Source organism: Sceloporus undulatus, chromosome 6, assembly GCF_019175285.1.
Source record: "Sceloporus undulatus isolate JIND9_A2432 ecotype Alabama chromosome 6, SceUnd_v1.1, whole genome shotgun sequence".
Taxonomy (NCBI): Eukaryota; Metazoa; Chordata; class Lepidosauria; order Squamata; family Phrynosomatidae; genus Sceloporus; species Sceloporus undulatus.
Window position 1 is genome coordinate 156,287,297 of NC_056527.1, and position 15,395 is coordinate 156,302,691.

The 15,395-nt window shown below is 40.4% G+C and overlaps 2 protein-coding genes across 6 annotated transcripts in view; both read left to right on the forward strand.

The window, feature by feature from the left end:
* PATL2 (PAT1 homolog 2) overlaps positions 1 to 15,395 on the forward strand; it is a 741,315-nt gene that overhangs the window by 610,346 nt on the left and 115,574 nt on the right. The window lies entirely within an intron of this gene.
* Positions 1 to 15,395, forward strand: part of DUOX2 (dual oxidase 2) — a 68,204-nt gene that overhangs the window by 40,315 nt on the left and 12,494 nt on the right. The window contains exons 20-28 of the mRNA XM_042475634.1: positions 108 to 201; positions 1,636 to 1,811; positions 3,826 to 3,889; positions 6,411 to 6,503; positions 9,581 to 9,921; positions 10,434 to 10,664; positions 12,370 to 12,469; positions 14,568 to 14,617; positions 14,713 to 14,840. Coding sequence (XP_042331568.1) covers positions 108 to 201; positions 1,636 to 1,811; positions 3,826 to 3,889; positions 6,411 to 6,503; positions 9,581 to 9,921; positions 10,434 to 10,664; positions 12,370 to 12,469; positions 14,568 to 14,617; positions 14,713 to 14,840 — 1,277 coding nt within the window. The remainder of the gene's footprint in view (positions 1 to 107; positions 202 to 1,635; positions 1,812 to 3,825; positions 3,890 to 6,410; positions 6,504 to 9,580; positions 9,922 to 10,433; positions 10,665 to 12,369; positions 12,470 to 14,567; positions 14,618 to 14,712; positions 14,841 to 15,395) is intronic.

The following is a 15,395-nucleotide window of genomic DNA, read 5'->3' on the forward strand; positions in this document are numbered from 1 at the left end:
CATGTTGATGGGGGATTAATGAAACCTCCATATAACTGGTGTTCTACCATGGCCTGCATTTACGTTGAGTGCTGTATGTTCTCTCTCTCTCTTTCTCTCTTTCTCAGGATCACCACAAGAAAAGTCCAAGCTGATGTTCCAAATGTATGACATAGATGGGAATGGTTTCCTTTCCAAGGATGAATTCTTTAGGATGTTGAGGTACCTGTTATTGTTTTAGCAACAAGATGTTGGGTTTTGCAACTTTGCAACTGGCCTCTTCGGGGTGAAGACTGAAATTTCTGAACAAGCTTCCAGTCTCTGACATTGGCTTCAGCCATCCTCACCTGAAAAATCTGTTCTTTGTCATGCCAATTCTGGTTCCAAACCAGGCAATTCTATATATTTAAGTAATTTTAGTGTCTGGGCTTCAGAATCTCTCTTCAGTTGGTAATGTGCATCTCTTCACTTACTCCAATATTTTTAAGCCAAGCCTGTTGCGTTTGGGAGCCCTCCTGCTCATTCTTCTGAATGGAGGCATGGATTTCCTACCCCAAAGTCCTTTCCTGCAGGCACCACAGAAAACCCAGCCTTTATTTTCATTGCTACTGTCTCATAGGATAATCTTAGTCTTCTGCAGCCAATGGGTCAAAATTACTCATGCAATATCATCACTGTTCATATTGATGGAGGGGGGGAAATCTCAGAGAAGAACCAAAACCAGTCATCTCTACATTTTTATACCTACTGCTATAGAAAAGGTGGTGGTCAGATTTAATTTCAGAGATCTTTTCAGGAGTCACATTCCAGTGGTGGGTGAGTCCAAAGCTAAAAGAATGGGAATGCCATCATACTTTACTTTAAAGATCTTACTACCAGTAACCAAGCCCTAGGCGTCTCAGCCTGACTTTTGGTGAAAGGAGATATGGAAATAAAACTGTACAAAAGCCAAGAAACCTTGAAAGTGTGATGGCATGGGGAAGGAGTGTGGCCAGCTGAGGCAGGCAAGATAAGGACTGCAGCAGGGCCAGATTTTGAATCCAGGATCCTGAACTTCCCTGTACTTGGAAAGGAACTAAAGCCCAGAGGTAGTGGACATGCTTTAAATACTACAGGTGTCTGAGCTTCTATATCTAGCCAGATGATCTGATATGCTTTTAAATTGGACCAGGGAGGTCTGGGTAAAAATTACCTCCAATGGTCATACTAACTGAAGATGATCGGACTTGAAATTCAAAATATCTAGAGGAAAGGAAGGAAAGATTGGAATAAGGCTCCTGACTCAGCATGTAGTAATGTCAATTAGCTTAGCAGTCCAGTGAGTTTGCTTGACTTGTACTAGGCATGAATAGAGCTTGGAAAAGTTACTTTCCCTTGAATCCACAGGTAATTTTTCTGACCTCTGGGCATGAATTACAATGCATATACAACTCAACAGTGCATACAAGAAAAAGGATACAGCTGCAGCTTCTTTTAGCTTGTGTGTTCTTCCTCATTATTAACTTTTGTCATCTTGACTACACTTGTTTGGCCACACATGTCCCTGTTTTCATCTGTGAAATGCTGGAGGTCATAGCAGTGACCCTTTGCTTTCTTGGTGCTTTTGTGTCATGCTGTCCATTTTGCTAACCCACATTGAATTCTCTTCTGTTCTAGATCCTTCATCGAGATCTCTAACAACTGCCTCTCTCAAAGTAAGACTGAAGAAGTCATTGAGTCTTTGTTCCGGGAGTCTGGGTTCCAAGATAAGGAAGAGCTCACTTGGGAGGATTTTCACTATATGTTGCGGGAACATCACAATGAACTTCAATGTGCTCAACTCTTTATTGAAGGTCAGGAGAAACAAAAGAGAAAGCCCAGGTTAAGCCTCAGAAGGGTGAGCAAGTGGGGAGTCGTTCAGACTGGCCCTACCATGAGAGACAGAAAATAATTACTCCTCCAAATAATAATGCTGCCTCCCAATTAAATTTTCCTTCACTCCAAATTTCTAGCATTGCAAAGAGTGAAGGGGCTAAACAGACTGCCTGTTTGAAGAGGCCTGCTGCTGCCCCTTTCAGTGCCAGATCAGGGCCACAGCAGCTAAATGCCACAACCCTGATCCAGCCTTTCCCTGACACTAAAAGGAATGGCAAAATTCCACTCCTTTTCACACCGGGGAAAGGCGCCGAGGCACTTTCCAATGCTTTTTTTGGTGCTGTCTCATTTGGACACAGCACCAAAGGAATGCTGTGATGCTGCCCTCTGTGCAGTCAGGCACACAGCATGATGGCGTCATCAGGGCAGCATTGGGGCATGAATCACGCAGACGTCATGCCCCCACTCTGCCCCAAGGCCGGCATATAACACCGATATGTACAGCCTCTGAGACACTGAAAATGGTTCACACTTAGATTTCTTGTACAGATATACCTCAGTTAACAAACTAGATTTGTCCTGGGCATTACTCCTTTAACAGAAGGTTTGGTACCAGAGCCAGAAATAACATGCACTTCAACCATTTTCAGCATTTTTTTTATCCAGCATTAACTATTTGCACATGGGAAATGAAACAGACAGGTCAAGCAAGTCTTACATAAGTAAACAAATTCATACTGAACCTTCTAGAGACCACTTGAAGGCTTCTCCCAAAATATGTTAAGGGGTTTAAAAAAAAATTCCAGCCACTTTTCTTATTTTTTCCATTTTGATGGTTAAACACATAGACTAATGCTTTTTAACATGCTTGAGGGAGCTAGAGAGAAAAATGTATCTACTTCCCTCTTTTCGCTCTGTTTTGTTGTTAATGGATGCTCCATAAGAAATGCTGGAGGCAGCTGCTGTTTACTTTTCCTGTTGTAGGGAGGCACACACAGCTACATAGGATCAGCTCACAATGGTTCCCAAACTTTGATGATCCAGATATTTTGGACTTCAGCTCCCAGAATTCCTGACTACTAGTCAAGCTGCATGGGCCTTCTGAGAATTGAAGTCCAAAACAGCTGGAGGACCAAAGTTTGGGAATCACTGGTTCTTTCCCCATCTCAAATCTTATTGCATGGTTTACTGCAGACATGCTGCAGCAATGCTACGTTTCTCCAGCCTTCCTTTAGCATTCTTCCAGTGCTGATTCTACTTTTAAAAAGTCCTTCCATCTAGACAGATGAAGAGAAAGAAAAAGTGTGGGCTGAGTGGGCATAAAAAGACTTTGTAAAAAGGAACTTCTTTGTCAGAGGCTTTGTTAACAGAGGTATGCCTGGTATCTACTGTATTTTCATTCCCTTGGTAATGCTGCCTGTCCCTTTTCTTTGGATACCTAAACTGTACTTCTAAAAGCTCAACTGAAATTTTAAGTTACTTCAGTGCTAGACATTTGAGAATCAAAGGAAACATTTTTTTTAACATTTGTTTATTATTTTTAATATTTGCATTTCTGTACCATTTACTAGTATGGCATTCCTAAGTGGTTCACAATAAAAGTACATACGTAAGCAATGTAAAAGTCACTTAAAGCCTTTTAAAAGTAATAAGAAATTAATTAAATAATAAAAACAATTTAAGTTGTGGTCAGTCAGTTTTGAGGATATCTGTTTTATCTCTCTGCCTGCCTTTTTTCCTTCCTTTATTGTATCTTTTGTGGAAACAGGATGATGGATGAGTAAATCTTTGGTTTGAGAAACACGCTCAAGAAGCAGATTTTAGTAAGGTTACTTGGACTACAACTCCCAGAATCCCAGGCCAGCATTATGGGAGTTGTCATTCAAGAAATTATTTCGCCAAGCTCTACCAAACAGACACTCTTTTCTTTCTCCCTTCTCAAACTCTACCAAATCCTTGGTGATAACAGACTTTCCTTTCTGTCATCCAAAGGAATTCCAGACAGATGGAGACAGAATAGAAATAACCATGGATCCATCTTGCACAGAAATAATGGGTAAGCAATCTGTCCAGATCTCATAATCATTTTTATAACATGTAGGCTACATAGAGCCTGGGTTAATCTAAAGCATTTCCTCCACACCGCACAGTAAACTGATCTGTGAAAACTTCTATTATGTTTATAGTTTGTTTAACCAGCCGTCTCTTACACTTATGTAAAACAATATTTGTACATGCTGATTTTTGAAACAGATATCCCCATAATGCTATTTAGTGTGCTTTAGTGTTATTCATTTGATGCCAAAGGCATTTTGAATGATCACATTGATGAGTGGATGATGAATTGAACCAAATGGATTTTGTACTTAGGTTGCCATATATCCTTAAATACGAGAAGCAGCTGCCGCACTCTGTACTCTCTTTGAACTGAATGGGGGGAAACAGCACTATTCTCTTCCAAAAATTCCCTACACAATTGTATTTGTCTCAGTTTTTCAAGTGAAGAATGAAACGACAGAGGCTTTTAGGAGAGATCTGAATAAGTATGACTTTCTGTAGAGGAAAAGAGTGAAAGGTAACACTGTTTAAACTGGACTGGACTTTCCATTGTATATTAACAGGAGAGAGGAGACCAGGAAAAGAAAAGGTTATTATGACCTTAGAATTAGTACTGCAGCAATATATTTATAACTTTATCTGGTCTCTTCCTCTGAAAAGTGTATCCTTATATTAATCCACATGTCACTTTTTTTACATTTTTCTGTTTTATTCATATCCGCCCTTTCTCCCAACATAAGATTCAAAGCAGCTATACACAAGGCTTTATAAAAGAGTCTTTAATGCAGATAAGAAATAGCAGAATAGGTCAGCCTTGCCCTCCAATAGTATAGCTACAGAGGGGACAAAATGGGAGCATTGCCCCCCAATAAGAATTCTGTCCCCTCCTCAAGTGAAATTTTCCTTTAGTCTCCAAATTTATATCATTGCAATAACTTAAAATTTCAGCTCAATATTTAGAAATACAGTTTAGACATCCAAAGAAAAGGGGCAGCCGTAGGTTCTCAGGGAATTCAAACACAGCATGCATGCATGCATGCGCGCATATATATATAATATATATATAATGATTTTCAATGTCCCAGTGCCTGCTGTGCTAGAAATTTGGGAACTAGAGGAGAATTTCATGGTGTGGAGAATTCGTACTGGTGGCACAATGTCATCATTTTGCCCCCTCCAGCTATACTCCTAGTTGGGCTACAACTCCCATCACCCCCATTGGCTGTGTTGCCTGGGGATGATGGGAGTTGCAATGCATCCGTGTTGAAGGGTACCCAGCAATGGAAAAATAGGGTTAGAATAAGGGTATCACCATCCACAGCAAGAGAAGTACCAATCTGAAGTCCATTTCATACTACATGCATACTATGAAAAAAAATAAAATTTCTTGTTTAGGGAGACACTTAAGTGCTCTTGCAGAGAATGCTAAACACCCAGTGAAACTACAAATCCCAAGATTCCATAGGATGAAGCCATGGAACTTCCCGTGGCTTCATTCTATGGAATCCTGGGCTTTGTACTATCACTCGGTGTTTAGCATTCTCTGCAAGAGTGCTTAAACAGTACCAATATGCTGTAGTTGTGTAGTGCAAAAGAGACAGCAATAGAATAAAAAAGCAGCTCATTAAAAAAAGGGGGAGTCAGGAGTTTGGAACTGTCATTTTTCAGACTTTTGAGTCACAAAAGCAAATGGACCAAGGATCCCTAAAACAAACACCCTAAGAAAAGTGCTTGTTCTCATTTGTGTGTAGCTCAGTTCACAGTATGTGCTCCTTTTGTGGTGGCTGCGACCAGGCTGTCTCTTTTCACTTGTTACAGAATCAGGGACTGCCGCCGCTGCTGTTGTTACACAAAAAGTTTAATGGGAAAGGACACCTGTCCATCAACTTTCCCTAAGTGAGTTTTTTTCCCTGCAAGTCAATCCAGTTCTTCCACAAATTAACAGCCAAACAATCTTAATAGTCACAATGTGTGCCGGCCAAATGGCCATAATAAAGTTGTTGTTGTTGTTGTTGTTGTTGTTGTTGTTATTATTATTATTATCACAATGCTATGGAATTGTGGGATTTGCAGTTTTGTGAGATAGTAAGTCTTCTCTGTCAGCGAGGGCTGGTGCCACAACAAACTACAAATCCCAAGTTTCCATAGGATGGAGCCTTGACAGTTAAAGCAGTGTCAAACTGCATTATTTCTCAGTGTAGATGCAGCCTGTCTTATTCACCTGCCGTTGGTCAAACTTTTTCTCAAAGACAATGATAAAGTCCAAGGCCCAGGAGAAATGGCTTAGTTCCTAGTAGTGTCATAGGTAAACCTTTTCTTTGGATGGCAATTATAAGCAGGAGGTTTGCTGCTGTCTTGCTCCTAAATTGGGAGGTCCAGTGTAGTCTAGTCCAGTCCAGTTTAAGGAAATGTTTTTGTGAAGATGATGATGAATCAAAGGCGTATATTTGTTGGTGTGTTTCCAGGCAATGTCACAGATAAGCCATTTCTTTGGAAAGTGATAATCTGCTCTCTCACAGGGTTTTAAATCATGAAAAACCCCTGATTGTGGGTGGAGATGTGCTTCCTGGGGAAGGTCTGGGGCAAGATCTACGGAAGAGACAAGGCAAAAAGTAAGCGCTTGAAGTGTATTCTCACACATGCTAATATTTATTTATGTAAAGCATTGCTTTGTCATCTTTCAATACATTAAGGCTCCTGAAATAGCAAATATTTAAATCTTCCAGATCCTGGAAATGGTGCCGATAGTTGTGGTATTTGTTGCTATACTTCTTGGGGTGGGGATAAAAAAACAACAACCAATGCTTCTTTTGTCCCATACTATTCAATAGCAATTCCTGGCATCAATAGCAACATATTATTCCCTCCCAGAAAGTATTTCCCCTTCTTGCCAAATCGGAACAAAAAAGTCATGTGATTTTTGTGGGTCAACATTTGCAGTTCACGGCCGATTTTTTTGGCTACTATGGAGAGGAGGAAGGGGATGCAGTTGGCAGCAGGAACATTCCCTTGCAGTTTACATAAAGGATTTTAGACTATTATTATTATTATTATTATTAGTATTAGTATTAGTATTAGTATTCGTGTCCTGCTTTTATCCCTGAGAATTGGGACTCAAAATAAAAGCTCAGTACAGTACAATTTTAAAAATTACAAAAGTGACAATTGGTAAGCAATGAGCCTCCAGACACTTTTATCTGGGTGACTTGTCACAATTGGGCATTCATCCATTTTGCGTGTTACTTGGACTACAGTCAGCCCTCCATATCCGTACCAAACCTTGACTTTGCAATGTTATATGTTTTTCTATGCCATTGTATTTGAGCACATACTGATTTTAATATTCATGGCGGGTCCTGGAACCAAACCTCAGTGGATACCAAATGCCCAGTGCACTCATGGGATGCAACTAGGTCTGCGGTCATCTACAGTTGGCTAGTGGCACTTACTCCGAAGTAGGTATGGGGAGGGTTGTGCTATAGGGCCCTGTGAATATTGTGGATAGGTTCTTTGTCCACATGGAAAAAGAAACAATGAAATGAAAATGCCAGTGATATATGGATGGCACTGTGTCTTGCCACAGTGATTTAATTTACAATACATCAGGAAAGTGTTGTATGTGGATTCCCTAAACCCAATTTTTGTGATTTTCCAAGAGCCCTGGGCCACCAGCCCAAAAACTGAGGGAAAGATAAATCATTGTTCAAGAAGCTTTCAAGAGTGTCAAATTTGCTTTATTCCAGATTCCAAAATGTCCCTACAAACCAGATGACCTCTGGAAGACACAACTGATAGTGACTTCTAGTTGTGACTTAGGACCAGTTTTCACCTAAAAATGGATCTGTGTGGCTTGCTACTGAGATTAAAATTACCTTCCTCCATTGCCCCATCGCAGTGTAAAAAACAAAACTATCTCCAGGTTGAGGGTGTGAGGGCTTTTATATAAACCTTAAGATTTATTTGCATTTTCTGATTTATCTCTGGAATCTCCAGCCTTTGCGTGTCTTCAGAGTCACAATATTTCCCAGTTACTGTAAGTGTCTACTGACTTCGCAGCTGTGCCTGTGATTCAATATCCTGATGAGGGTTGTTATCAGGGCGTATCTCTTGGCAAGCATATCATTTGCCTTGTATACACGATCAAATTGTACTTCTGGAAGTGAATTGCTTGCCTTGAGGTCAGCTTCTAGGCCACAGAGCAGAGGCAGGCTGTGAAAGATGTGCAAACTTGGCCTCATTGCCTATGAGAGTCCTAATATAGAAGTATGAATGCTACAGCAGGTTATCCTCCACGCTATGGAGTGGGACAGCGGCAAGGTGATCAGATGTCCTCCTTTTCCAGGACATGTCCACCATTTCAACCTTCTGTTGAGGAGGCATTCCAGAATGTCCTCCATTTTGTTCATGATTCAGAAGCATGAATTTACATTTCTATGAATGTTTTTAGCTTTTATTTTGTAATGTTCTAATTTTTTCTGGAATGTCCTATATTTTGTAGTATCTTGCCCTCTTTTGCAGTTAGGACATCTTGTCACCCTGGACGACAGCAACAATCTACCTAGCAGGGTATTTGTAAGGATAATAATGTCAGAGAACATGAACATTAGACCAAGCTCCTTGGTATATATATATAAATATCAGCCTCCCCCAACCTGGTATGCTCCAGGCATGTTGGACTTCAATTGCCATCATTCCCAGATATCATGGCCACTTGTCTTTCAGATGAGGTATCACAATCATAAAATAAAATAACATGAAACGTTTAGGCTAGAGAAGAGAAGGTTAAGAGATGATATGATAGCACTGTTTAAATATCTGAAGGGATGTCATATTGAGGATGGAGCAAACTTGTTTTTTGCTGCTCCACAGACTAAGGAGATTATCACACACAGATGGGATAGGAATGGGATTGCTCCCCCGTCCTTATCCCATCCATGATACTGATCACACAAAAGCTTTTCATAACGCAGCGCTTATCCTGTCATCATCCTGTCATTGAAGTGGCAGTGCATTAATGTGAAGTCTCATTAATGCAAAATGCCAAGCAATGCCACTTCAGTGACAGAACAATGACAAGATCAGAGCAACGTCATATGAAAGTCTTTCGCGTGATCACTGTCACTCTTGCTTTCCGGATGGGATAATGTCTCAATAAGTGGATCGTTGTCTGAAAGTCCTTCTTGCAGTCACACGATAAGGACGGAAAGGGATGGGACAATGACATCCCATCCCCTGTGTGATAATCTCCTGCATGCAAGCAAAAAACATGCTTGTTCCATCCTCACTATGACATTCCTTCAAATATTTACACAGGACTATCATATCATCTCTTAATCTTCTCTTCTCCAGCCTAAACATTTCATGTTATTTTAGTTTATGATTGTGGTACCACATCTGAAAGACAAATGGATGCAAACTACAGGAAAAGGGAATCCACGTCAACATTAAGAAGAACATCCTGACAGTAAGAGCTATTCAACAGTGGAATACACTGCCTTGGAAAGCAGTGGAATCTCCTTCTTTGGAGGTTTTTAAACAGAGGCTGGATGGCCATCTGTCGAAAGTGCTTTGATTGTGTATTTCTGAATGGCATGGGGTTGGACTGGATGGCCCTTGAGCTCTCTTCCAACTCTATGATTCTATGAAATTAAGCATTCTCACATGGACCAACCTTTCCTGCATTTTACAGACTGTCTTTTCCTCAGCCCCATGTCTACACGGAGGCACGGCGTGAGAGGTACCAGAGAAGCAAGGTTCACCAGAAGATCCAGCAGTTCAAGCGCTTCATTGAGAACTACCGACGCCACATCATTTGCGTAGTGATATTCTCAGCCATCACTGCTGGTGTATTTGTGGAGAGGGCTTACTGTGAGTTACCAGCCTACCTAACACCGCCGATCCAGCTGCTAGGCTCAAGCCCTTGCATGGTGGTTCATGAGGGCCAGAACTCCGCATCCTCCAACAGTGAGGAAGGAGGAATGTCTGTCTCCAGAGGAGGCAGCAAGTGGCAGCCACGACTAAGAGGGCCACGTATGTATCTGCTTGCAGCACATACTAACACCCGGCTGAAAACAAGACTGACACCTCCTCACCAGCTGCAAGTAGAGCTTATTAATTGCTAACGAAGGAAGTTTGTTGCTAAACTACCTTTTTAAAATTTATGTTTAGTGGCTGCTTTAGTGACTCAGACCTTTAGGGACTGAACTGTACCTTTTTAGTCCCAGTGTTGATGCTGTAAAATGAAAAATATGAATAGCCCTGCTGTAACTTGAACCCCACCTTATTAGACACACAGTTGGAAGCAAGAGGAAGACTCTTTCCAAATTGGTATTGATGGAGAGCTATTGTAAAATGTCTTTGGGCCACTTAGAATTAGAACATACCTTGCCATGTTTTTTTAATGGGAGTAGCCAAAGGATTGTAAGGCACGTACTTCTGTTTACTATCCAAGCATGCCAAAACTATGAGATCATGTCCAGTGCCCTGTTGTTCCAGGATTTGCAATTCTCATTCACAACCAAACTGTTCTGCTCTGTTCCTAGATTATGGCTTTGCATCACCACCAACGGGAATTGCAGACACAACCTTTGTTGGCATCCTCATCTCTCGTGGGGCAGGAGCTAGCATCTCCTTCATGTACTCATTTATCCTGCTTACCATGTGTCGGAATCTCATCACTTTTCTGCGAGAAACCTTTTTCAATCGCTACATCCCCTTTGATTCTGCTGTGGATTTCCACCGTTGGATTGCAACAGGAGCCCTCATCTTCTCAGGTAGAGTGAGATGCTGCTCACACATACAAATGTATGCACCAACCTACTGCACTGGAGTTGACACAAACATGAGAACATAACTTTTTTGGATAACTGCAAATATTTATTTAGTCTGGTTGTTAGAAAAGTTACTTTTCTATACTAAAAGTCCCAGAAATCCTGAGGTACAAAGATGTACAACACTTCAATCTAGAAAAAAATTGTACTCACCTCGAACCTGGTGCATTCAGTTCAGATGATGTACAGCCTGTTCTGCAGCAAAACAACTTCTTTCAGTCTTTTAATTCAACTTAAGAAAACTTGCAGGTTACTCTGGAGCTTCCCAGAAACTGTGGTGTGATTTCAGTGTTTTTGAAGACAGCAGGATCAGGTTAGATTTAGGGCACTCCAGTTGTCAACATGTCACAAAATCCTACTGGGACAGATCATTGTGGCAGGCATCGCCATTTTCTATCTCACTGATCAGTGCTGGGAAGCCTCCTTGGGGCTGTCACCAGTGCTGCCACCTTGCCAGCCAGCCAAATAGCTCTCTGGTACCCTTTTCTCATTGATGGCTGGGCACCCCATTCTGATCTCACCAGAAGTGATGTCACTAGCAAGGCTCTGCCAGAGAGCTTGGATGGTTAGGCAGCAGAAGTCCTGGGGAGGACATGGCACTGGTGTGCTATTAGCCCAGCCAACCATCTTGATTGCAAGGCGGCTTCACATCACTTTCATGCCAGTATGTGTGATGCTCATTTAGTGAATCTGGGGCAGCTCTGGAGTGGAATACTCTGGATTGTATCCAGATTATTTTGACTGGTGTAAACAAGCCCCTAGTCTGGTATTCTGTATGTCCAAGCAGCCAGTGAGATGTCTCCTGGAAACCCCAATATGTAGACTATTTTACTGTTATTGTCTAGTTCCTGGAATTCAGAGGCATAATAGTACTAAAAACGGAGATTTTATCTTGCTATTCTGCCTACTTAGATGCATACATGGAACGTAAGGAAGCCTCGTCTTGATTAAGCACATTTATGAAACAATTGCATTATAATCACAAGCAAACTAGTTTAGACAGAGAAACCAATTGGTTTGTCAGGAAACTGATGAATTAACTATATCATCTTGCATCCTGAGTTGAGGGAATGACAGGCAAATAAATAAATAAATATGTATCTTCATAATTTTCCAGTACAGAATACAGATTAGAAGCAATACCAAAAAAAACCCAATAAAAAGCAAACATATGAAAAATCCTTTAAAAATTGTAAAATTAAAACCATTAAAATATACTCAGAAGACTATACTGTATACAAGTCAACAAAATAGCACAGCACCATTAAAGGTTTATCATCATCACCATGATCTGATTTTTAATTATATATTACTTTACTTTATTCCCCTGTCAGGAGAAATATGGTATGTTAATTAGTTAACTAGTGTTTTCTAAATTCCCATTGATTTAATGGATCTAAAGTAGTACTGTAGGTGGGACTAATATAAATAAAACCAGGCTCTTCACAGTTCTAGTGCATCACTCTTACCACTGCACCACATCGGCTCCTTTTATTACATATCCTAGCTACTTTACAGCTCTCAAATTTCTCATAGTTCATTAAGTGGACATCATAATTGTTACAGGAGGTTTGAAATTACTTTGGATTTTTAAAATGTTTATTATTTTGGTGTGGATTCATTTTTTCACTGTATTTGCATTCCACAGTTCTGCACACTTTGGGCCACGTTGTGAATGTCTACATCTTCTCAGTCACTCCGCTCAGTATCTTGTCCTGCCTCTTCTCCAATGTCTTTGTGAATGATGGGTGAGTAGTGACAGTGTCTTCTCATTCGCATAAATAAGATCTTGAGAATGCAGCGGAGAGGGGTGAGTTGGTCTCAGTTGGACAACGTAAATGGTTGGAGAAAGATACAAAACTGTTGCCTCTGAGCAAGTGTTCAGTTTTGGATTTATGCCACCACTGTGACATGAAGACTCCAAGCTTGATGAATTTTGGCTCATTCAGTCTCTTTTTAAGTGGGATAGATATACTTCCTGGTTCCTCAAAGAAAAGGATGGGAAATTACCATCCAGCATTCAGCTCACGACCAGCTGAAATTTCTGTTAACTGTGTTGTCGAGTCCAAAGGTTTATGTGTATTTATTTTCTAGGAATTGTTTGTGTTGGAAACAATACCTGTTGAACAAGAACAATACAACCATTGTTCAGATGCTTTATCCCCTAATACTGAGATATCTCTCCTTAAATAAAGACTTTTTTCGTTAAAGATTCCAGGAGGAGTTTAGGTAGGCTGTATGAAAGTCAAGCAGAAAAGCAAATTAATTGCAAACACTTTGAGCTAAGTGCTGATTGTGATCCTCATTAATAAGAATGACATTGTACCTTTATCAATAGCAACAGCATCTGTTACATGAAAATAAAGACCTTTAAGATGATGCGGTTAATCATAGTGATCACTGTCTTACCTTAACATGCAATAACATCTACCATCTCCTTAAAAGATCCACCATCGCTCTATGGGGCAATCCCTAACTGTAGAAACTGAAGCGTTGCTGAAATTTCCCATAGGACTTTTTCTTTTTTTGAGATTTTTGTTTTTCTCACACAAATCCCCCAAAGAAGGACATTTTGCATAATTTTCTCTGAATATTTTTCATCATTTGTTTTGTGCCAACAACCATTTTTACACTTATCCGCATACACATAGAATGGCTAGAAACAATGGTAGATCTGACAAAATGGTGACCAGCCTGCCAGTGCAGTTCTTGCTGTTGCCATTTGCAACTGTGGGAGAATTATTCTTTTATGGTCTTTCCAATCTCTGCCCATAGAGAGAGTGGAGAATTACAACATGCTATTTGATGTACAGCTATACTGTGAACTGCTTTCTCTTAAAGATCAACAACAAAAATGGCACCAAGAGGAGGGACTTCCCCTCAACTCCCAAACTCTTTGAATTTTGCTTCAGACCTTTTCCTTTTTACTAAAGAGCAGCAACACAACATTTTTTAGTAAGTATTTTGGATTTGGGGCCATGGCTCAATGTGCCTTGACACCAGTCCGTAAGAAACTAGATGATCCTGAAAAGGTGGCCTTTTATTCCCATGGCTTAGCTTCCCACAGTGGTTGATATTGTTTTATTGAATGAGTAATGTAAAATTAAAAAGTTTCTTTCAACAACAAAACCCCACATTTAGTCTGGCATCTCTGAGGGTCATTTTTGACATTCTTGCTTACAATGTCTAATAATGGTCTTTGAGTTCTCCAAGCAGCAAGCACAGACTTTTAGTTCAGCCCCTTGCTGATGTAAGGAATCAGCATTGGGTTCAACTAGATTAAATGGAATCTATTGAAATCATAAACTATACTCATCATATCCCAATGAGTTCACTTGTTGCTTGCTTATTTCTAGTTGTAAATCTGCAGCTCTGCACCATCATGAATATCCTCCATTTTGGCCTGGATGTGCGTGACGAGCGAAGAAGTTCTGATCATTGGAGACCCCTTTCAAAGACCCTCTATTTTTTTTCCAGCCTAGCAAATGTTGCCTTTGGTGTCCTCCCACTCCCCAAATACATTCCCAGCTAGGAATTTATTCTTCACCAATAGAAAAAACACTACAATTACAGGTTGTTTCATACTATTATTTATCTAGAGGTTGATTTCCTTATACCTGTAAAAGGAAACCAAAGAGATAAAATGGGTTAATATTGCAGAAAGTGGAGGGGAAAGGACAATAAGTACCACATCCATTACAAAATAATAATAATATAGAAGTACTTATCAACTTTGATGGAAAACTAGGTTTAAGCTATAGAAGTAATAGATACAAGACGGTGCATAAGTTACAAAGAGGAATCGAGGTTGGTCTGCTCATACCATTAATTTATTTTTCTTTTCAGATCACAGTTTCCACCCAAATATTACTGGTGGTTTTTCGAAACAGTCCCAGGTAAGTCTAGATGAGACAACGGTGTAAAGGATGCAGTAGCCTTCCTGTGGCTTGGGCCTCTACTTCACCATGTCTTCCATCTCTCTCTCTCACAGGTATGACTGGGGTGCTGCTGTTAGTCATCCTCGCCATCATGTATGTCTTTGCAACTCACCACTTCAGGCGAATTAGCTTCCAAGGATTCTGGATCACTCATCATCTCTATGTCCTTCTCTATATCTTGGTAACTCACATTCCTCTTAGCTGATATAATTGGAGCAATATGAACAAGACAGACTGCATGAGGATTGTTGGGATAGACTTTTGCCAAATCTGTGGAATAATTAAACGCAGATGATTTTGCATGATTCTTGATTTACTCTGTTTGCAAAGGGTGTGCATGGGGGGTGGGTTATAAAATTGGAAATGCATTATGGTCAGAATTTTTAAAATCAGGAAATGTGGAAGGAAACAGGAGGAAAGGATCCATGAAATGTTAGAAAGTCAAAATGTAGGTAATCTCAGTTACAGTCTAGGACAGGAGTGAGCAACTATGGCAGGTGTGGGGGCCACTTTTATGGTTTAGGACCCTAAGGAGCCACAAGGACTACTCAAAAATCAAAACAATCCAAAAGGTTGGATATCCTCCTCTGGTTGTCAAAAATAGGTATTTTGTAATACTGAACACTATTGGGGGGGGGGGGTTGAAACTGATTTTAAAAACAAATTGTTGCACCTAGGGGCTTCCATTCATCCTCATTTGAGGCGGGCAGAGAAAAGTCTGTGTAGCATTTCCAGA